The sequence below is a fragment of the Rhincodon typus genome, chromosome 11, assembly GCF_021869965.1.
Source record: "Rhincodon typus isolate 14 chromosome 11, sRhiTyp1.1, whole genome shotgun sequence".
Lineage (NCBI taxonomy): Eukaryota > Metazoa > Chordata > Chondrichthyes > Orectolobiformes > Rhincodontidae > Rhincodon > Rhincodon typus.
The window spans coordinates 27,103,745-27,127,146 of NC_063342.1; the positions used below are offsets into that span (position 1 = coordinate 27,103,745).

At 40.3% G+C, this 23,402-nt stretch overlaps 1 protein-coding gene across 2 annotated transcripts in view; it reads left to right on the forward strand.

Moving 5' to 3' along the window:
• The window catches only part of tfg (trafficking from ER to golgi regulator), a 103,870-nt gene that overhangs the window by 10,499 nt on the left and 69,969 nt on the right, over window positions 1–23,402 (forward strand). For both annotated transcript variants that reach the window (XM_048602644.1, XM_020511092.2), the window contains exons 2-3: window positions 12,542–12,742; window positions 18,598–18,681. In XM_048602644.1, coding sequence (XP_048458601.1) covers window positions 12,553–12,742; window positions 18,598–18,681 — 274 coding nt within the window. In that variant the 5' untranslated portion in view covers window positions 12,542–12,552. The remainder of the gene's footprint in view (window positions 1–12,541; window positions 12,743–18,597; window positions 18,682–23,402) is intronic.

Consider the following 23,402-nt stretch of genomic DNA (forward strand, 5'->3'; position numbering starts at 1 on the left):
ACTGGATCCTCCCCCTCCGTCTCTAGTATCCTCTCAAGCCGGTCAGAGATGTCTCGCACCCTGGCGCCGGGCAGGCAACACACCATGCAGGATTCTCTATCCTGCTCGCAAAGGATATTGTCTATCCCCCTGATGATGGAATCCCCTACAACTACGATCTGTCTTTTTGCTCCCCCGTCTTGAATGGCCCCCTGGACCATGGTGCCATGGTCAGTTGACTCATCCTTCCTGCAGCCCCATTCCTCATCCACGGAGGGATAAAGTGCCTCATACCTGTGGGACAATGTCAAGGGCTGCGGCTCCTGTGTTCCTGTCTGCAGGGTCCCTCTACCTGCCTCACTCGCAGTCACACACTGCTGTCCCTGCCCGCCGATCAAATTAACATTAGTTAATCTACCAAGTGTGACTGCTTCCTGGAACACAGCATCCAGGTTTTTCTCCCCCTCCCGGATGTGCCGCAGTGTTTGGAGTTCGGATTCCACCTCATCAGTTTTGAGCCAGAGCTCCTCAAGCAGCCAACACTTGATGCAGATGTGGTCACTGCTGTTCTCAATGGGATCAGTTAGCTCCCACATCATACAGCTACAACACATCACCTGGCCTGCCATCTCTACTTAGTTAATTGTTTAAAATTCATTAGTTTTTTTTAGTTTTGCAGTGTTCGCTGCACCAGTAAGTTTACTCCGTTATATACTCAAACAGACTCCGGCTTTGCCTTCCGACCTGCTCCCAGAGGATTTGGCGTCTCGGTGACCACCCCGAACGACAACAAAGAGATGAGGAAAAAACATGCGAATAGCTTACCTGCTCACCACACTTAGTCGTTATTATTAGGTTAGAGGAGGTGGAAGGGTGGGAGACACTACACGTGCAGTGTCTCAGGTATTAGTTAACTCCCAAATTTATTCGGTGGAAGCTTACCTTCCCAGGCTGCCCTTGCGCTTTCTCCCGGACTCCCGCCGCTGAAACAACTGAAACATTAAGAGGAAAGATTGGTCGTGGGATGAGGCCAGGGGTGGGGAGATTTTGAAACTGGTAAAATCCACATTTAGGCCATTGGGCTGTAGGCTCCTGAGGCAGAATATGAGGTGCTGCTCCTCCAGTTTGCGGGTGGCATCATTGAGACACTGGAGGAGACCCAGGATGGACATGTCACCCAGGGAATGGGAGAGGGAGTTCAAATGGTTCGCGACCGGAAGGTGTTTTCGTTTGTTGCAAACAGAGCACAGATGGTCTACAAAGCGGTCTCCGAACCCCCGCTTGGTCTCACCGATGTAGAGGAGGCCATATCGGGAGCAGCATTTGCAGTAGACCACTTTGACGGATGTGCAGGTGAACCCCTGTCTAATGTGGAATGTTTGTTTTGTGCTTTGAATGGAGGTGAGGGGGGGAGTGACATTTCCACTCCTCCTCTTTCTATTTATTTCTGAGCTCCCTTCCCCTTTCCTATTTCTGAAGAAGGGTCCCGACCCAAAACGTCAACTTTCCTGCACTTCTGATGCAGCCTGACCTGCTGTGATCCCCTAGCTCCGTACTGTGTTATCTCCGAGTCCAGCATCTGCGGTTCTTATTGTCACAAATTGGTGTGAATTGTCTGTGTTTTAAAGTGTTGGCTTTCCCTTATTCAGAGCCAAAGTTTTTAAACACTCTAGCTTTACTTTAATCTCCTATCTCCATGGAAATCCTTCACCCACTCCAGGCAAACTTCAAAGTGGACCTGTCGCTATCGCATCAGCCACTGCAATGTTACTACAGTGTGTCTCTGCAGACTGAAAATTGAGGTTGAAGTTGATATTAGAAGTAAGTAGGTGAACACCTTGGGTTGCAATGATGAAAGTCAGAATTTCTGGTCTTCATCTTGTTTCGAGGTGTTATAAGGTTGTTGTTCCATACATTCAGTAGATGTAATTTTTCATGTTTTTTGAAAGATAATTCGTTGAGAAGTACCAAACTGCATTTCACACAGTGCTTGGAATGTCCTGTAAATATACAAGGCATTTAATTGGAGGATCACTATTTCAGGTGTGGCTCAGTTGACAGTAAGTACTTCAACCCCTTGAGTCAGAAGTCCAACTCACACTTCAAGAATTGAACACAGATATCACTTTAGTGCATTACATATGAAGGTACGAATTAGAAGCATATGTAGACCATTTGTGTCCTTCAAGCCTGTTCTGTTTGATAATATCATGACTGACCTGTTTGTTTTCTGTATTCCACATTCCCATCTACCTTGTTATTTCCTTGCCTAATGAGAATCTTATCTACCTCCATCTTAAAAATATTCATTGACCATGCATACTATGTCTTCTGAGATGGAGAGTTCAAAAGTTGTACTCATTTCTATCTTAAAAGAGTGATCCCCAATTTTAAAACACTCTCCTAAAGAGTACATATCTTTTCCAAATACACCTTGGCAAGATCATTCATGATTTTATATGCTTCAATCAAATCACCCCTCACTCTAAATAAAAGGCCAACCTATCCAATCTTTCCTGATCAGTCAATCTGCTCATTCCAGGTATCAATCCAGCACATGTTCTCTGATCTGCCTTGAACATGTTCACATCTTTTCTTAAATAAAGGGACCAAGATTGCATAAAATATTCAAGATGTGCTCTCACCACTGCTGTTTATAACTGAAGCAAAAGCTTCTTTCTTTTATGTTCATTGCCTCTTGTGATTCCATTAGCTTTAATCCCTCCCTGTACCCATTGTACTAATTTTTTTGTGACGGATCCACTGGAATACCTAGATTCCTCTGCACTTTGGCGTCCTGCAGCTGTTCTGTGTTTATACAATACTCTACCTTTTTATTCTTCCAGACAAAGTGAATAACTTTACATTTTCCCACATCATACTCCATCTGCCCGAGTTTTGCCATTCATTCAACCACTTTATATGTCTCTACATGCTTCTTATTTTGTTCACAACAAAATTTTCCATTGGCCTTGCCTCATTTGCAAAGTTCGACATTGTGTTTGCATTCCCTTAATCTTGAATTTTTTCCAATTGCCCAGTTGTAACTTCCTTAATGATTGGTTCTAAAATATCTCCCACAGCAGATGTCAAAATAACAGGTCAATAATTCCCTGGTTACTGTCTCCTTTCCTTCTCGAGAGAAATTTGGTACTTTCAAGTTTGATGGAACTTTTCTGGAAACTCTCCAATTTTGGAAAATTAACACTGATGCATCTAACACCTCATTAGCCATTTCTTTTAAGATGCTAAGATGAGGACTATCAGGATCCAAAGGCTTTTAAATCTGCAGCTTGTTCTGTTTGCAGCATACCACTCCCCTAGTTATTATAATTTCAGCAGGTACCTCTCTTCTTCCCACCTCCTGATTTTTGGTAGAAAGCAGAGACTAGGGATAAAAGGGTCCTTCTCAGGATGGCAGCTGGTGACTAGTGTTCTGCAAAGGTTAATGTTGGGAACACAACTTTTCTCTTTATACATTAACGATCTAGATGAAGGAACTGAGGACATTCTGGCTAAGTTTGCAGATGATACAAAGATAGGTGGAGGGACTGGTAGTATTGAGGAGGCAGGGAAGCGGCAGAAGGATTCTGACAGGTTAGGAGAGTGGGAAGAGAAGTGGCAGATGGAATACAATGTGGGGAAAGTGTGAGGTCATGCACTTTAGCAGGAAGAATAGAGGCATGAACGCTTTTCTGTATGGGGAGAAAATTCAGAAATCTGAAGTGCAAAGGGACATGGATTCTGTCCATGGATTCTGTAAAGGTAAACTTGCAAGTTGAGTTGATAAGTAGAAAGGCAAATACAATGTTGGCATTTATTTTGAGAGGACTAGAATATAAAAGCAGGAATGTACTTCTGAGGCTCTTATAAAGCTTTGGTCAGATCACATTTAGAGCTTTGTGAGCAATTTTGGGCCCCACACCTATGCTGGCCCTAGAGCGGATCCAGAGGAGATTCACGAGTATGATCCCAGGAATGAAAAGCTTAACATAATGAGGAATGTTTGAGGACTCTAAGTCTATGCACTCAATGGAGTTTAGAAGGATTGGGGCAGGGGAAGGGGGATCTAACTGAAACTTAACTGAATAGCCTGAACAGAGTGGACGTTGGGAAGATGTTTCCATTAGCAGGAGAGACTGAGACCCGAAGGCACAACCTTAGAGTAAAGGGAAGACCTTTAGAACGGAGATAAGGAGAAACTTGTTCAGCCAGAGAGTGGTGAATCTGTGGAATTCATTGCCACAGAAGGCTGTGGAGGCCAGGTCATTGAGTACGTTTAAGACAAAGATAGATAGCTTCTTGATTATCAAGGGGATCAAGGGTTACAGGAAGAAGGTGGGAGAATGGGTTGAGGAACTTATCAGCCGTGGTTGAATGGCAGAGCAGATTCAGTGAGCTGAATGGCCTAATTTCTGCTCCTATGTTTTATGGTCTTGTATTACTGGAGACTGTATACTCCAAATTGAAGACAATATTTATTCATTATGTCTGTCATTTGTATTTTATATGCTGTTAACTCCCATTCTCAACCTCTCATGGACTAACATGCACTTTACTACTACTTTTCCTTCTTAGATACCAATAGAAACTTTTTTTTTTACATTTCTTGCTAGCTTCTCATAATTTATTTGTCCTGATTAACCTTTTAACCATTCTTTGTGTTCTGAACAGTCTTCTGACCTGACCTTCATCTTAGTGCAACTGTACTCTTTTTCCTTAAGTTTGATGCTTTCCTTTGCTACTTTAGTTAACCTCTATAGTGGACCCTCACCTTGGAATTTTTCTTTAGAGTAAAAATGTGCTTGTTCTGAGTATTCTGAATTTCCCTTTAACTGTCTGCTGCTGCTGCGTCTCTACTGATCGATCTTGTGAGTTTAATTTGGCTAGGTCAGCTTTCGTATCCATATATTTGCCCTTACTGAGTTTAAAATACTTGTATTAGACCTACTTCTCCTGTTCAAACTGTAAAAATTGCTTGTAATATTATAATGGCTGTTACCTTAATTCTGATTCATTAATTAATTCTGTTGTTTTTACACAATACCAAATGTGTTATAACATGTTCTCTAGTTGTTTGCAGAATCTACTGTTCTGTGAGCTCCTCATTGAGACTGTATGATTTTCCCAGTAGGTTAAGATAAAAATAATTGCTGCCCCCATCACAAGCACCCACTATTTCTTCTTGTAAAGTTTGTTTCATGTTATGGTTACTGTTAGGAGGCCTGTAGACCACTCCGACTAGTGACTACAAATCTTTGCTAAAACTTTTAAGTGACTACTTCCTCCTGCTATTCATCGTTACCAAAACTGATTCTACATCTGATCTCCTTAACCAAGGTCATCTCTGACTATTGCAGGAATGTTATCTTTGATTAAGATTGCTACGCCTCCACCTTTACCTTGCTACCTATTCTTGAATGTCAGTTGTCTTTGAATATTCAGAATCCAGTCCCATCATCCTGCAACCGACTCTCTCTAATGGCATTTGGATGCAGAGACTTCAATTTTTTTTTGTTTTGTTTGCTAGTAATTTTCAGGCGTTTTTTTTCTTGCAGTCCTTTACTGCCATTATCAGACCTTCACTTTCCATTTTAGCATTTTCCTCTCCTGGTTCAACTCTATCTCTTGATGTGTTACATCTATCAAGTTTGGTTCCTCATCTCCTTGTTTTGTTTAAAACCCTCTGGGCAACATACCTTAGGAAGGATATATTGGCCTTGGAGGCATTACAACATAGGTTTACAAGAACGATACCTGGACTTCAGGGTTAAGTTATGAGGAAAGATTCTCCAAATTAGGTCTGTTTCCTCTAGCATTTAGAATGTTAGGGAATGATCTGAATTAAGTCTTCAAGATGTTAACAGGAAAAGTCTGGGTAGATAAACTTTCCACTGGTTAGGGATTCTAGAAGTAGGGGGCAAAGTCTGAAAATTAGGGCCAGTCAGACCATTCAGTAGAAATGTTAGGAAGCACTTCTAACCAAGAGGGTGGTAGATGTTTGGAGCTCGCTTACACGAATGGCAGTGGATCCTAGATCAATTGTTAATTTTAAATCTGAGATGCATAATGTTTTGTTAAGCAAAGATATTAAGGGATCTTGGATAAAGGTATATGGAGTTAGGCCACAGATCAGCCATGATGTCATTGAATGATGGAACAGGCTCAAGAGGCTGAATGGTCTACCCCAGAAATGGAAACGGATGTCAAGGAAGGGAGGAGTCAGAATGCTCCTTTATAGAATCCCTACAGTGTGGAAACAGGCCTTGTATCCCACAATGGGACAGGCATGCTGAGCCCATACAGGAACTCATGACAACGCCTTTAATCTGAAGAAAATGAGGAGTAAAGGCGTTTGTTTCAAGAAGGACAGGTAGGGTGAATTGGAGGAGGATGGTGGTGGATGGGGATAGTTCAGGCCTCCTTTTGAGTAAGAAGCAGAGAGCCCTAAATAGCAGGGATTACATGTTCATGGTTATTTTCCAGCAACCTCTTTTAAGGCTCTCTAATGAAATCTATTTAGACTTAGAGACTTGTCAGCCTGCAGCTCCATCTGTTTGCTTAGAACAATTCCCCTTGTAGTTATAAGTTTGTTTAGTTCATTTCTGCCTTCCACTGTCTGATTTACCCCAATGACTGGAATTACTTTTTTTTTATCCTGTATATTGGAGACAGAAGCTAACTATTTGTTCATTTCATTCACCATTTCCTTATCTACCATTACCTCCCCCATCTTCACTCATCAGACAGCCAGCACTCAATTTTTCTATACCTGTAGAAGCTCTTGTTATCACTTTTTACAATTGTAGCTAGCTTCCTCAATACTTGAATTTCTTTCTCCTGGTTTAACCCGTTAGTTGTTATTTGCTGTTCTTTATATTCCAACCACTCATCTCACCTTCTATTCATCTTTGTGCAGTTACATGATTTTCCCCCTAAGTTTGATGTTAATCCCTCACCTCTGTGCGACCTCCCATTACGATTTTTCTTAATATTTATTCTGTATATTTTGAAATATCCCCTTCAATATGTGCAGCTCATTTCCCCTGGAGTTTCGAAGAGTGGGGGTGGCTTGAGTGAAGTATTTATATTCATACCTCTATTGATCTTGCACCTAGCTGATAAATGCCAGTTCCCTTCAGCTTATTCAGCTTTCAGGCCCACATAGTTACCCTTATTTAGATTTAAAATACCGGTCTTTGTTTCAATCTTTTCCCTTTCAAATTGGATGTAAAATTTAACCATATTATGGTCACTGCTTCCTAGGGGTACCTTAACTTTGAGGCCATTAGTTAATCCTCTAACTTAACTCACTGTCATGTCTACTAAAACTTTGCAGCCTGGTTAGTTCCCAAAAAACTGCTTAAAGAAGCTATCTTGAAGACATTCTGTGAACTCCTCATGCAAGCTACTACTGTCAATCTGATTTTTCCTGTTTATATGGAGATTAAAATCCCCCATGACTTTTAACCTCGCCTATTAAATGCCAGAGCAGGCTTGGGGGACTGAATGGTCATCTTCTGTTCCTATTTCTTACAGTCTTATGGTCTTAGAGTGTTCCAGTTGTTAGGGTTTGCAGTGGTTTTGGGGTGAGGTAGATGGAGTCCAGATGGTTCTTCCAAGTCTATGCGAGAATTATTACAGTTGTTATCAAGATTCAACTTGCCTTCTTTTAACGGCTTTAGTGAAAGGCTTCTCCCGGCCCAGCACTGAGGTGGCTTCCAGCAGCGTGGAGGTCTTGTCCTAGCGTGGAGGTCTCATCCTTGTGTGGAGGTCTTCTTTGGTATTGGCTTTCAGATGGTCCAGCCGCCTTGCAAGTGATATTGTCCAAAAGTGGTGATCTTGGCCCAGACCACCTTCGGCAGAGGATTCCAGTTCAGTATTCCAGCAGCCCGGCATGGTGGTCTTAGCTCGACTGTGTGTTCTGGGTATTTCAGCGTTCCTTATGCAGCTTTCCCTGAGTCCAGGAGCCGTTAACTGAACTGTGATGAATTTTGTCTTTAATTTTACCTTTTTTTATTATTATGCATGACTTCTGTCGCTAATGTAGGTGCTATATTTTTCATGTCACAATAAACTTCTATTTCTTTTTCTATTTCTTTTTCTATTTCTATTTCTATTTCTATTTCTATTTCTATTTCTATTTTTTTCTATTTCTCATCACAAGCATCCAATATTTCTTCTTATAAAGTTTGTCCCACATTGTGTTTACTGTTAAGAGGCCTGTAAACCACTTCCATTAGTGACATCTGACCCCCACTATTCTTCATGTCCATCCAAACCGCATCCTGATGTCCTGAAGCAATGTCATCTCTAAGTATCATACAAATGCTATCCTTCTACCTTATCCTGTCAATTAAAATATTTTCCAAAATGATAGCAGAGCTGAATTCAGTGCTTACTGAATCACATGTTGTATCAATTTCACTTGTGCTCCTTTCAATGTAGAAGATTAAAGGGGCATTCTAATTAAGATGCTAAAACTGATGAAGGATTTGGGATTGAATTATGTTTTAAAAGTTGTGTTTTAATAAAGTGTAAATTTTCTTGTACTTTAAAAGCTGTGTGGATGTTGATGAATGTATATTGTATCCATGTTGTGGTTGGTTGGCTCGCCGAGCTGGTTTGTTGTTTTTCTGCAGACGTTTCAGTACCTGGCTGTATAACACCATCAGTGCAGTGTCCGATGAAGCGCTGTTGTGTTTTCCTGCCTGTTATTTGAACTCTGGAGTTGGTTGAGCTGGATTACCTCACTTCTGGTTTTCTTTCGCAGTGGAGTATATATGGTGTTGAGCTCTGTGTTTGTTGATGGCTTTCTTCGTGGAGTACCAGGCTTCTAGGAATTCCCGTGCTTGTCTCTGCTTTGCTTGTCCCAGGATCTTGGTGTTGTCCCAGTCGAATTGGTGGTTCTCCTTATCCATGTGGATAAGGGTATTTCCTTCCCGCTTGTCCGATTGTAGTGCTTGTCACAGGAAGGAAATTAATAACAAGGGTACACGAACATCAATAGGCTACAAAAAGACATGACCAATACTCACTCATCTCTATCCATGTGGATAAGGAGAACCACCAATTTGACTGGGACAACACACATGGAGGCCAGACAAGCTAAAGATGGGAGGTTTCCTTCCCTAAGGCTATTAGTCAACTGGATGTGGTTTTTATGACATTCAGCATTGGTTACTTGGTCCTCGTTAGGCTTGCTATTAGTTTCAGAATTTTAGAGAATTCAGATTTCTTCATCTGCCATGGTGGGTTTCAAACCCCCATTTCCCCTGGACATCAGTCTGTAGTTCTGGTTTAATTGTCCAGTGGCATTACCACTATGCAGCCACACTCTCTTGTAAAGCTGGTTAAATAAATTGACAGGTTAAGTTAGAAGCTAAGTCCATATGTAGGAATTTAAATATGCCACACATTTTCATTATTTTAAATAACCATAGGAGAAGTGGGTACAGTGAAAATTTTATAAGTCATAACTTTTACTTAAAGGTACCCAGGTAGAACTTCAGTTACAAGATCTTAGAAAATAAAGAAATAAGAAGTCCATTGCAGAAAAAAAAGAAAAAAAACAATGGTCTTTCAACCCAGTCCACACTGGACTTGGATCCAGACCATGCCAGGCTTCATTTCGAGGTTCATGAGGCTGGGAGATTGCTCTGCTCTGGAATCACCTCGAGACCGGGAGACGATGCTGGGGCCATGCCAAGCCAAGAGACTGCCACGTACAACTGGAAGACTGCCACGTCGGGTTGCCACCAAAGGGGGCTGCCATGCCGGGGGGCCACCATGGGGCTGCCATACCAGGAGGCCACCATGGGGGCTGCCATGCCATTCCAGAAGGCGGCCACTGGAAAGAAAAAACAACTACCTTCTTTTAATAAGATGTCGCCCACAGCCGTGATTATAAGCAACTTTAATTTGCATACAGATTAGGCAAATTACATCAGTAGAATTGCCATGGAGGAAGAATTCCTGAAGTGTACGAGATGGTTTTCAGGATCAGTACAGTGAGAAGCCAACTAGAGGGCCGGCCATCCTAGACTCGGTATTGTGTAATGAGAAAGGGATAATTGGTAGTCCAGCTGTGCGAGGCCCTTTGGGGAAGAGTAGCCATTAAGATGGAAGTGATGTACTTGTTTCTGAGACTAGGGTCCTGAATCTAAGGCAACTATGATGGCATGAGTTGTGAGCTGGCTATGATAAATCGGGGAAACTTACTCAAAGGCAAGATAGCAGCCCAGCCTTGGTAAAGATTAAAGAGTGCATGAAGAAACTGTGACAATTGTTTGTTCCTATCTACCACAAAACTAAAACTGGAAAGGTGCCCAAACCATGGCTAACGTTGGAAATTAGGGATAGTATTAGATCCAAGAAAGGAGCATGTAAACTGGCAAAAAAAAAGCAGCAAACCTGAGGTTTCGAAGCAGTTGAGATTTCAGTGAAGAAGGACAAAGAGGAAAATAGAGTAGATGAGTAAGCATGCAGGGACAACACAGACTCATTGTAAAAGCTTCTACAATTATGTGAAGAAAAAAATTATAAGAAAGATAAATGTCGGTCCCTTGCAAACAGGGGAGGTTTTAATGGGGAGCAAAGAGATGACAGTCTGATTAAATATATATTTTGTTTTTTTTTTCTTTACAAGGGAGGACACACACATGTTGGGCAACCCAGCGTCTAGTGAGAGGGACGAACCCAGCATCTAATGAAAAGAAGGAAATCGGTATTTGTTGGGGAAATTGAGGTTAAAGGCCGACAGATTTCCAGGCCCTCATAGTCTGCATCCCAGAGTACTTAAGGAAGTGGCCCTAGAAATAGTGGATGCATTGATGGCTATCTTTCAAGATTCTATGAACTCTGAAACAGTTCCTATGGATTGAAGTGTAGCTAATGTAACCCACTATTTTAAAAAAAGGAGGTAGAGAGAAAAGAGGAAATTATAGACTAAGTAGTCTGACGTTAGTAATGGGGAATATGCTAGAATCCATTGTGAAAGAACTGGGGGGTAGTGTACTGACATGGATAGAGAATTGATTGGTGGACAGGCAACAAATTAGGGGTAAAAAGGTCATTTTCTGAGTGGCAGGCAGTGACCATTGGTCCTTGTGCACCAGTCACTGAAAGGAACTGTGAAGTTGTACCATGCAGTGAAAAGGGCAAATGGTATGTTGGCCGTCATAGCGAGAGGATTTGAGTGCAGGAAAAGGGATGCCTAGCTGCAATTTTACAGGACCTTGATGAGACCACTCCTAGAATACTGTGGGCAGTTTTAGTGTCTCTATCTGAAAGCCTCAAAGGTTTATCAGGATAATTCCTGAGTCCTGACTGACATATGAACAGAGACTGAATTGGTAAGGACCATATACAGTGGAGCTTAGAAGAATAAATGGGGGGGGGTCTTGTAGAAACCTGTAAAATTCTAACAGCATGAGAATGTTCAAAAAGAATGTTGCTGATTGACTGAACGTCCAGAAGCAGATGTCACAGTCTAAGGATTAGGGGTAGGCCATTTAAGACTTAGGTGAGAAGAAATTTCTTCATCTAGAGATTGGTGAGCTTGTGAAATTCTCTGTTACAGAAAGCAGTTGAGGCCAAAAGACTGACTGCTTTCAAGAAGGAGTAAGATAGTTGTTAGGGTTAAAGGGATCTAAGGGTATGGGAAGAAAGTGAGAACAGGATACTGAGTTGAGTGATCAACCTCAATCAAATGAAACTTCAGGTGCTGTATAGCTTAATCTCCCTTTTTGCTATGTTTCTATTAAACATTTTCAAGGGTTTTTACAGTGTAACCAAATGTGTAAAAGTACTTTTGTCAATTCTTTGATGGCTTAGAGATTACATTCTGAGAAGACTTAAATAACATATGATGTGGAGGAGCCTCTGGATTTCTTTGTTATTCTGCACATGTGGGCAGTCCCAAATTACTGTCGATTTCAGTAGAGTTTGCTTTTTGTTGAATGTTGAGGGTTTTGCTGTCATTACCAGTGCAAAATCTGGTACTCTTCCTACATTGCCTGAGTCCCTGGAGCTTTGAGGTTTTCCAGTAGCCTTTCAAGCATAGATGGGATGTTTGTGTCTCTCTCATTTCTCTTCAATATTTAAATGCATTACCAATTTGCAAGCAATATTTTTCAACTATTTCCTTTGTTGTGCCGTTTCCTCAGAAGTCAAAGATTGGTCAGACAGGATCTTTGTCTTCTGAGCCAATGTTGATTACTGTTCAATCGTTAACTATTAAACAAATAAATCTCAGGTTCACTCTTGATAATCATTATGCGCAGGATTGAAGTAAGGTTTGTAGGTCAGTCCTTATTTGTAACCATCTTGTCATTCTTTTTTGAATATAAGTACCGCAGTAGCTAGTTTATAATCTGTTGACGCTTCCATGCAGTGTCCATTGACTTACTTGTAATGACTGAGTGCTTTGCTTACTCTGCTTTGGTCTGTCTTAACACTTCAGGAATAATGCCGTACGTCTTGATGTCTGAACCTGCAAATTCTTGCTTGCACCCTACTCCCAACAACTTCGCATTACCCGTTAATGGTTTGTGCATTCTAGGTTGAGAGGAGATGACCATGAATGGGCAACTGGATCTGAGTGGGAAGCTCATCATTAAAGCTCAATTAGGTGATGACATTCGCCGGATTCCGATCCACAATGAGGATATAACCTATGATGAACTGGTACTGATGATGCAGCGGGTCTTCCGTGGGAAACTCCAGAGCAATGATGAAGTCACAATCAAGTACAAAGATGAAGGTGAGTGATTTATTTGTCACAATCATCTTGTTTTTGGCCCCCTTTTAAACTAATGTATTTTCCAGTCAGCTGGCTTTGTACGATTTTCATTATCTATCAATAACAGAGCATTGCGCAGGTGGATTGCAAGCATAGATCCAGTCGAGATTAAGTTTAATGGAAGAGGGAAGGAGAACTAAAATATATTTAGTCTATGGTTAATAGTTTGACCACAAGTATGACTATAAGTGAGGCAAGTATGAGAATCTAACAGATGCTCAGGAAGAGTCTCAGTCCCTGAATTTGTCCAACAGGAGTGAGGTTCTTGCAGCCTTTTGTGGACAAGAATGGGGACTGCATTCAATTCAAAGAGTGTGAACAAACTGATCATAACATTGTTGTAACAAGGGCCATTTAAGTTGGGGAATTAAAAGGGATGTAATAGTAGGAGATAGTATACTTGATTTTGCTGTCTTCAATTGAGAGAGGGCATTCTGAAGGCTCTGTTGCCTGTCCAGTGCCAGGGCTAGGGGCATTGCATTGGTGTTGAAGAAGACCTTGAGTGTGGTGGGAAGGATCCAGTTATCATGGTCTACATGGAAACTGTGGCACAACTGAGTCGTAGAAGAGGTTCTGCTGAGAGGGTATAAGCAGCTAGGTGTTAAACTTTTTAAGAAAAAAGTGGAATTACAATGGTAATAATTCCTGGATTACTACCTAAGCCACAAGCAAATTGGCATTGGATAAATAAGATCAGATGTTGCTTGCGCAGTTCAAAGGTTTATGTTGGAGCAATGCATTTCAATTTGTTGGGTATTGGTGCCAATTCTGATGGAATAGGGAGCTTGCCATTGTGAAGGATTTCACTGTAGAAAGAACTACACTGGAGCTACTGTCCTCAAGAATCAGATAACTAGGACTCTAGAGGGGCCTTTCAATTAAATAGTTTAGGGGAGCCCTAGAAGTAACCATTCTGGTGATTAGAAATACATAAAATGAAAGAGAAAGGACAAGGCTCTTTACCTGAATGTTTGAGGCTTTCGTAACAAAATAGATGAACTGACAATAAGAAAAAGAACTAGAACTGAATATTAAAGGGAATTTAACATTTTGGAATGATAGGAATGAAGCAAAAGAAAATGTTATGAAAGCTAAATGTTACTTTAGATGTGTTGCTAAAGGATGAGATTAGTCAAGTCATAACAAATGATTGTAGCTTGGACGATCAAGATGTGAAAGTACATCCAATGAAGATGAGAAATATCAAGAGAAATGAGTCACTGTTAACAACAATTTATAAACCCTTTGACATTAGCTTCATGGCATGACAAATATGTCAAGAAATATTGGCATTTAATTGTACAGCTTGGCCAGTTCAAATTGGCAACAGCAGCCTGGAGGCCAGGTTCATAGGTTTGGAACAGTGTTTTAGAACAATATATTGTGGAACCAGCCAGGGTTCAGAATGCTCAACCTACCAAAATGTAATAAGACCGGATTAGTGAATATAGGTGTGATCATAACATAGGAGAATTTGACATGCACTTGAGATGAAAAAACTTGATCTGAAGCATATGTTTTGGACCAGACGAAACGCCCTCAAAGTATATTAAGAAGATAGCCTAGACCCTATTTTTTTTTTCATTTTAAAGGCAAGTGCCAAGCGTTGCATTATTTAACTATTAAACAGTAACTGATCCAGTAGAGTAACATCTATAAACACACTCTTGGAAAAGGGAAAAAAAACATGGAGTGTCTGTGTGTGCGTGTATATATTTATATAGAGTGGGGAAAGGTGTACCGTGGCTTCCAACCCCACCTTCACATCTCCAGCAACTGCAATTGAGAAACTAAAATTAAAAATCCTGGTTCTGTGGAGTTGACCCCACCCAGGCTGCTTCTATTGTTCCAACTTTTAAACAAAAACCCAAGACCACATGAACTGTTTACTTCATTGGCTCTGAGTAGACGAAATGATACCTCTGTCTCGACCTCTCTTCACAAAAAGAGGATGAAATACGCCTCTTAAAGCCACAGTATTGTTACACTTAGAAGCAACTACAAGGGTATGAAGATAGTGTTAGATAAGGTAGACTAAGAAAAATGATTGACAAGTAAGATGGTGGATAAGCAGTGGCAGGTATTCAATGGGGAAGATGCTAAATGCATTCCATGAGGAATAATAGAATATCAAAGGCTAAAAAATGGACAGAGAAACTTAAAACCTTATTACCAGAGAAACTTACTTGTTCTTTGGATCAGATGGCCTGATGGTCTTAAAATATACTTGAAATTCTGGAACGCTTCCAGTAGATTGGCAAACTGTAAATGTAACGCTTGTATTCAAGAAAAGAGGAGACAGAAAGTGGGATCAGTAGGTCAGTTAGCCTAACATCCATTATTAAAAAAATGTTAGAATCCATTATCTAAAAGGAGTTACAAGACATTTAGAAAATCATAATAAAGGATACTTCATGTGATTTTTCTTTTAAAGAAGGGAACCAGTATTGAACAAATTTATTCATAGTCTTTGAAGATGTAATAAATGGGTTGAATGAAGGACATTCAGTAGATATAGTCATAGTGTGAAAGAGAAGCAGACCTTTGGTCTAACTCATCCACGCTGACCAAATATCCTAAATTATTCTAGTCTCTTTGCCACCATATGGCCCATATCTTTCTAAACCCTTCTTATCCATATACCCATTTGGATGCCTTTTAAATGTTGTAATTGTACCAGCCGCCTCCACCACCTCTGGCAGTTCATTCCATACACACACCACCCTCTGCATGAAAATGTTCCACCTTAGGTTCCTTTTAAATCTTTTGTCTCTCACCTTAAACCTATGCCCTCTAGTTTTGGACTCCTGTACCCTGGGAAAACAACCTTGACTATTCACCCTGTCTGTGCCCCTCATGATTTTATAAACCTCTATAATGTCCCTCCTCAGCCTCTGATGCGCTGAAAATAGCCCCAACCTATTCAGCCTCTCCCTATAGCTCAAACCCCCTCCAATTTAGACTTTCAAAAGACATTGCAGGATCCACATTTACAGTACTGAATACATGTTTAGGGTAGTAGGGATAGTATATTAACATGATAGAGAATTGGGATAAATGAAAAATTTTCAGGTTGCCAAAGTAATGGAATGCCACAGAGGTCCATGATGGAACTTCCACAATTACAATCCATATTAATGATTTGGATGAAAGGAGCAGATACTGAATTTCCTTTCTTAAAATTGGGGTTGTAGTACTGAAAATTGCAACTTTACGTGAAAAGTCTTTCAGTTAAAATTGGAGTTAGGTTCCATGAGGCTGGCCTTAGCAGAAAAATAAATTAAAATATTATACCTTTATTCTCTAAGTTGAAATACAGTACTTTAAATGCCTTGTTCCTGCATTGTTAAAATATATCTGAAAATAGAAGGAGTGGTGGTGTTTGCTGCAGGGTATGCATCCCCAGGGGCAAGCAGGGCTCCAGAAAGGAGTCTGGGTCCTGTTCGGTGGAGTCATTCTTGTGGAAACCTCTGGAAATGATGTGGCTTGGGGTGAAGCTGCTAGCCAGAAGACTGGGAGCAGCCTCAAGTCTGGGCAGAGGTCTCACCAGAATGGTACCAGTCGAGTGAGGTGACGCTGCTTCAGATAAGCCCATGATGTCATGCTCTTGAGCAAGAGGCCTTCTGTTGCCTTTACTAACATTTCACCCTCAACCAAAGCCAGTAAAACTGTCCAATTGTTTATTTCTCCTCTTGTTTTATTGGAACTTAGTACATAAAAATTGGCTGATTAGAAGTTCTTCATTTGTGGGGAAACTTTGGTATGTTCTGAGGACATGAGATTTTGTGTTACAATGAAGAAATTGTTTAGATTTTTGTGATTTGTTGCTTCGATATAACATAAAACAGTGGCATGGAGATCATGTGACCTGTGGATACTGTCTGACAACAAGCTTGGTTGTCAAAAGGGGGTCTGGATTGATTTACTGGAAAGAAAATCCAAGACAGTCACACCTTTAGTAATGGCAAGAGCAACTGTGTTGACCATGGGTAGTAGACTTTCAGAATTCCAGGTTGCCCAGGGACATGTTAGAAATGTCAGGTTTTATAAATGATTATAGTTCAAACTTTGTGTAATTTCAAGATAGAATGGTGTTGGGGTCCTGAAGGGTAGCATTTTTACATGGATACAAAGTCCATGTCATTTACGTTGCCATGTGGATAGGCTTTGGAAAGGAAAAATGGTTAAAATCCATCTTGATATGGAGTTGCAGGTTTCTTGAGATTTCCCTGAAGTTCCAGACAAGTCACCCTGCAAGCAACTAAGAGAGGAAGAAGTAGTCAGTCAGTTCTGTATCTGAAAGAGGGAGAGCGCTGTCTTTATTATTCACTACACAGTAGGTCGGTGGGAGCCCTCAGATTGAAGAGATGAAATTTGTGAGAATTTAAGCAAGGTTGAAGACTTTGCCTCGCACTGGTTAGAGGGAGAACTTACAAACAAAATCATTCATGGGATGTGGCCTTTGCTGGCTGAGCCAGGATTTATTGCCCATTCATAGTTGTCCCGAAAAAGGTGGTGGCTAGCTGCCTTCCATTTGATGTATGCAGGGAGTTCCAGGATTTTCACCAAGCAGTAATGAAAGCATGCAATATATTTCCAAGTTTGGATGGTGAGTGGCTTGGAGAAGAACTTGCAGGTATGATGTTCCCATGTATCTGCTGCCCTTGTCCTTCAAGTGGTAGTGGGTTTAGAAGGTGGTTTGGTAGAAGCCTTGATGAATTTTTGCTGTGGATTTTGTAAATAATGTACAGTACTACTGCATTGGTGGAGGGAGTGAATTCTTGTGGATATGTCGCCAAACAAGTGGGTCATTTTGTTCTTTTTATTGTCGGGCCTCTTCAGTGTAACCCTCACAATGAAAGTCAGACTAGAAGTTACCCAGCTTGGAAAGGAGAAAGCAAGAATGCCATAAGTAACAGCAAATACCATTAGACTGGCTCAGTTAAGGGGCATAGTAAGGCATAACTGTCGCCTTAAAAGTTACTTGGGAATCACTTCCGTAATTTAAAATAAGTTGCCTATAAAAACAATTAAGCAATGTTGCTTCTCAAAACATGAAATCTTGAGCGATCCTTTCACTCGATCACTAAAATACAAATATTTCACAAGTTCTTGATCTCTACTAGGGTCGTAACAATACATAAATTCTTTCCTTCTCTTCCTTTCAAAATATTTATTGGCTATTTAGACTAGTTTCATCTTACATATATATTGTACCACAAGCATTGCTGTTTTTTTTTCCCCTATTGAGATTTTTGTTTTCTGTATCCTTTAATGGTCTTCATGATTCTAGTCCTTGAATTCTTTGCCGATCACTTTTCTAATTTCCCATTGTCTTTTGTTCTAGTCCTCATTTCCCAGTTATCTGTCTCCCTCTATAGGTTCCTATTTCCCTGCCATTTTAGTTTAAACCCTACCCAACTAGGACATCTGTTCTGAATTTAACAAAATGAGAAAGTATTCTAACAATTCACACAAGGTGTAACTTTTCATCACCCTCACAGATGATCCTTTTATATCATCTGACTGGCCTGCAAACCTCTTAGCAGAAACTTTCAAATAATGAACTTCCTCTCACTGTGAATCAGGGCATCTATTCCTTCTGCTCCTGTCTTCCTTATTTTCCAATCTTGCTAAAGTTGCTTTGTTTTCTGTTCTGAAGCTGTACGTATGTCTGAGCTGTTGGCCCACTTTTTAATATAATGCTTGTTGACTCATTTATGTCCAGCATTTTCTGCTTTAGTTGCATAGAACGTGCTGCTTCATTTATTTGGTCTTCAATAATACTTAAATAACTTGTTTTGTTCTACTTGCAGATGGCGACCTTATAACCATATTTGATAGTTCAGATCTCTCCTTTGCTATCCAGTGTAGTAGAATACTTAAACTTACATTATTTGGTGAGTACGTATTTATTTTTGCATGTTAGGTTGGTTAAAGCATCCTTTTTATTTGCTGTAATCCAGAAACTTTAAAATATTTAATTTCTGAACTGCTTAGGTGTCAAAGTTTGAATGTGACTATAAATAAAAAACTGTGTATAAATGTACCTAAATGTTTGAAATAGCTGTATGTATTAGTTATATATCTGTTATAATTATAATTTGACCCAAAAAAAACCCTGCAATTATACCTATTTTAGGTAGAAGGTCATTGTGGCAATGGTTCTGGATGTCCCACTTGATGAATGACTGCAAAACTTTATGGCTTGCTGGGATTACTGTGCATTGCAAAGATAAAGTCACAAAACCCTAAGATGCTATATTTGCTTCTTTAGTAGCCCATCATATCCTATATCTCAGACTTAAGTGTGGAGGGAATGAATGTTGCTCAATATGAGGTGAGAGTGACAGCCTTGATATCCATGCTGCATTCGACCGAGTGTGGCATCAAGGAGCCCTAGCAAAACTGGAATCAATGGGTATCAGGGGCAAACTGTCCGATGGTTGGAGTCATGCCTGACACGTAGGAAGATGGTTGTGGTTGTTGGCAGTCAATCATCTCTGCTCCAGGAAATCTCTGCAGGAGTTCCTCAGGGTAGTGCCCTTTGCCCAACCATCTTCAGCTGCTTCATCAATGACCTTTCCTCCGTCATAAAGTCGGAAGTGGGGATGTTCGCCGATGATTGCACAATGTTCAGCACCATTGGTGACTCCTCAGATACTGAAGCAGCCCATGTTCACATACAACAAGATTTGGTCAATATCCAGGCTTGGGCTGACATGTGGCATGTGGCAAGTGACATTCACGCCATACAAATGCCAGGCTATGACCATCACCAATAAGAGACAATCTAACCACCACCCCTTGAAATTCGATGGTATTACCATCACTGAATCCCCCACTGTCAACATCCTTGGGGTTTACCATTGACCAGAAACTCAACTGGATTCACCGCATTAACAGAGTGGCTACAAGAGCAGGCCAGAAGCTGGGAATACTGTGGTGAGTAACTCACCTCCTGACTCCTCAAAGCCTGTCTGCCATCTGCAAGGCACAAGTCAGAAGTGTGATGGAATACTCCCCACTTGCCTGGATGAGTGTAGCCCCAATAGCACTCAAGAAGCTTGACATCATCCAGGGCACAGCAGCCCGCTTGATTGGCACGACATCCCCCAGCATTCACTCCCTCCACCACTGATGCTCAGTAGCAGCAGTGTGTACTTTCTACAAGATGCACTGCAGAAATTCACCAAAGATCTTCAGATAGCACCTTCCAAACCCACAACCATTTCCATCTGGAAGGAGAAGGGCATCAGACATATGGGAACACCAACACTTCCAAGTTCCCCTCCAAGTCACTCACCCTCTTGACTTGGAAATATATTGCTGTTCCTTCACCGTTGCTGGGTCAAACTCCTGGAATTCCCTCCCTCATAGCATTGTGGGTCAACCCGCAGCAGGAGGACTGCAGCGGTTCAAGAAGGCAGCTCACTACCACCTTCTCAAGGACCACCAGGGATGGGTAAGAAATGCTGGCCAGCCAACGATGCCCACATCCCACAAATGAATAGAAAAAAAAAGTTGATCCTATAGTATATGAGATAGAAGGAACTGCCGATGCTGGAGAATCTGAGATAACAAGGTATAGAGCTGGATGAACACGGCAGGCCAAGCAGCATCAGAGGAACAGGGAAGCTGACGTTTTGGGTCGAGACCCTTCTTCAGAAAGAGACAGGGGTTCATAAAATCATGAGGGGCATGGATAAATGAGTAGCCAAAGTCTTTTTCCCTTGAGGGTGGGGGTGGGTGTGGGTCCAAACCTAGAGGACATAGGTTTAAGGTGACAGGGGGAAGATTTAAAAAGGATCTGAGGGCTAACTTTTTCACGCAGAGGGTGGCACGTGTATGGAACAAGCTGCCAGAGGAACTGGTGGAGGCGGGAACAATTACAACATTTAAAAGGCATCTGCATGGTTATATGAATAGGAAGGGTTTAGAGAGATAAGGGTCAAATGCTGGCAAATCAGATCAGATTGAGATGTCTGGTCCGTGCGGATGAGTTGGACCGAACAGTCTGTTTCCGTGATGTATAATTCTATGATAACTAATTTAATTGATCCTGTTAGTAGCCAAATCAGTTAGGTTCATCTCGGGTAACTAAAATGGTTGAATAAACGTAAGAAATGTATTAGCATTTTATATCTGGATGATGATATTAAAATGATTTAAGTGCAAATCCAACAACAAATACACCTTTGAACAAAATATTCACGCATGTAAACTCTCAAAAGGAAGGCATCAGCCGATCCTATAGTATGTTGTTTTTGTCAGAAAAAATGGCTGATGCCTTCCTTTTGAGAGTTTACATGCGTGAATACTTTTTGAGTTGTTTAATCAGCTTTCTAGGTACCATCTGTCTTGTCTTTTCTATATACGTTTTTTTCATTGCTACCATTATTCTTATTTCATGAAATTTTCCACCTGTAACATGTTTCTTCCTAAATTCTTGAATTTTGCACATTCTATTTCTTTTTCTTCTATGAATATATGAATTTTTGAGATATGCAGCTGCTTTTTTTGTCAATTTTCATGATCATTTCAAAGTCATAAGTTTTTTACAATCTTATCTTTTAGTTCACGTCATCCTTCTGTGCTTGGTACAAGTACATTGTCATTTGCAAATCTACCTGACATTATTTGCCCTCCAATTCTGTGTCTTCAAATATTTCTTTAATCGTGTCACCTGCATAAAGACTGGAGACGACTGGTGATAAACAACAGCATTGTTGAACTCCACTTCTCTTTGATTACTCTTTTTGTTGCTGTTTGTCGCATGAGCAAATGTCTTTTGAGTTGTCTATTTCAAAGCGTTTCAGCATGGCCCAGAGCTTAATCCACTCAATCTAATGAATGCTTTATAAAATCCATAAAACAAACATCATCTGTCCAGATTCTAAACTGCATTCACTCGTTAATCTTCTATTGTAGATTGCTTCTCTTGTCCCTCTTCCTCCCTGGAATCCTAACTACTTAAGTCTGTAATTCTTTGCTTTCCCACTCCTGCCTTTGCTATAACTCAACATAGTCCTTGATGAATGAGCAGACAAGCAGCTGGAAGTGAAGAAATGTCTGCAGAATCAATGAAAAATATGGAATAATGTAACATCATTCTTTATTAATGTGCATTATAAAAGATATTGATTGTTGGGAGAATGGCTTGAGGACTTTTTGCAGACAGAATGATTACTCTGAAAAATAAATCAAAGGCATGTCATTGTTTTGACTTTTGTACCTGGGGTGTCAATTCGGGTTAACATTGGAAATGGCTTGTCAGGATGAAAATGTAGTTATAAGACCTATCGGTTCCTGGGCTTTTTGAATGAAATGTAGAGTGAAAAAGCAAGGAAATAATACAATGATAATTTGACCTCAACTGGTGTCCGCTTCTGAGCTGTGCATCTTAGGAAGGACATGAAAGCTTTATAGATTGTGCAGAAAAGCTCTCAGGGATGAGAGACTTCAGTGACTTCAATAAATAGGGAAGCTGGGGTTGTTTCCTCTGAGAAGAGGAACTTGTGAGGAGATTTGATAGCTGAGGTTTTGTAACTGCTTGACTGGACCAGATTGCCTTTGTTATATACTGCTGCCATTTGTCAAAAACTGGAAACAACACAAAAATAAACAATTCTGCCTTGTAAACATGTTTGTGTAATGGAGCTGTTGTTCCCATGCAGTTCAACTTGTTAAACATTATGCTTGTTCATGGGCAGGAAATAATAAATGTACAATAATAAAAGCATATCTACATCATGTTTATAATCACATGGAATTGCAAATTTTGCATATTTTTGTCAAAACCTCATTCGTGGCAAGTAACAGTTGATGTGTCACTTTGATATGTGAAGTGTCACTTATGCTACGATGAGGATGATTTCTGGAGCTTTCTAATGGTTAGCCAAAACCATTTCCATGTTTATTAAATAGGGCGCCATTCAAAATGGAATTTAGCTACGCCTGTCAAGCTAAGTGATAATTTTTAACTATGTATGTGGTTCTTACACAAATCATAGATACTGATGTGAATGCCTTTACTTTAAAGTGTCTTATTATTAAGTGCATTTAGGCATTGCTTTTTTTTTTTGGCTCTTTTTATAATTAAAGAAAAAGAACGAACATATTTCTAATCTGTTGTAGATATGTGCATTAATGTGAAGTAAAATTAACACTACCTATGCGGGACCATCCATCTATTAACAATCTCCAGGCATGTTCGTAACTTGATATATTTCAGCAAGTTCATCTGGCATTGCATCAACTAAAATTTGTCAGGTTTGTTTTATCAGTGTTCAATGTATAAATTGAACCTTTGAACATCTTGCTATTGAGCTGCCTCTTAAAGCATATATGTATTCAGCATATCTGTGATATATTATCTCTTTGAAAATTATAATCCATGCAGTGCTGATGAAAAATTGTTTTTTAGAAGCTGGATGTGATCAAAGTAAGCATATGAATTCAGCAAAAATAAGTAGATCTTCAAACATTATTTTGCTAGAACTCCAAATAAATGCTGTAGCTTTTTTTTGTATCAAGATGGTTAGCTAGATGTACTTTATGTGTCATATCACTAGAGGGTAGCATTGCACAATAAAAAGCTGAAATTTTGAATTCCACAAAA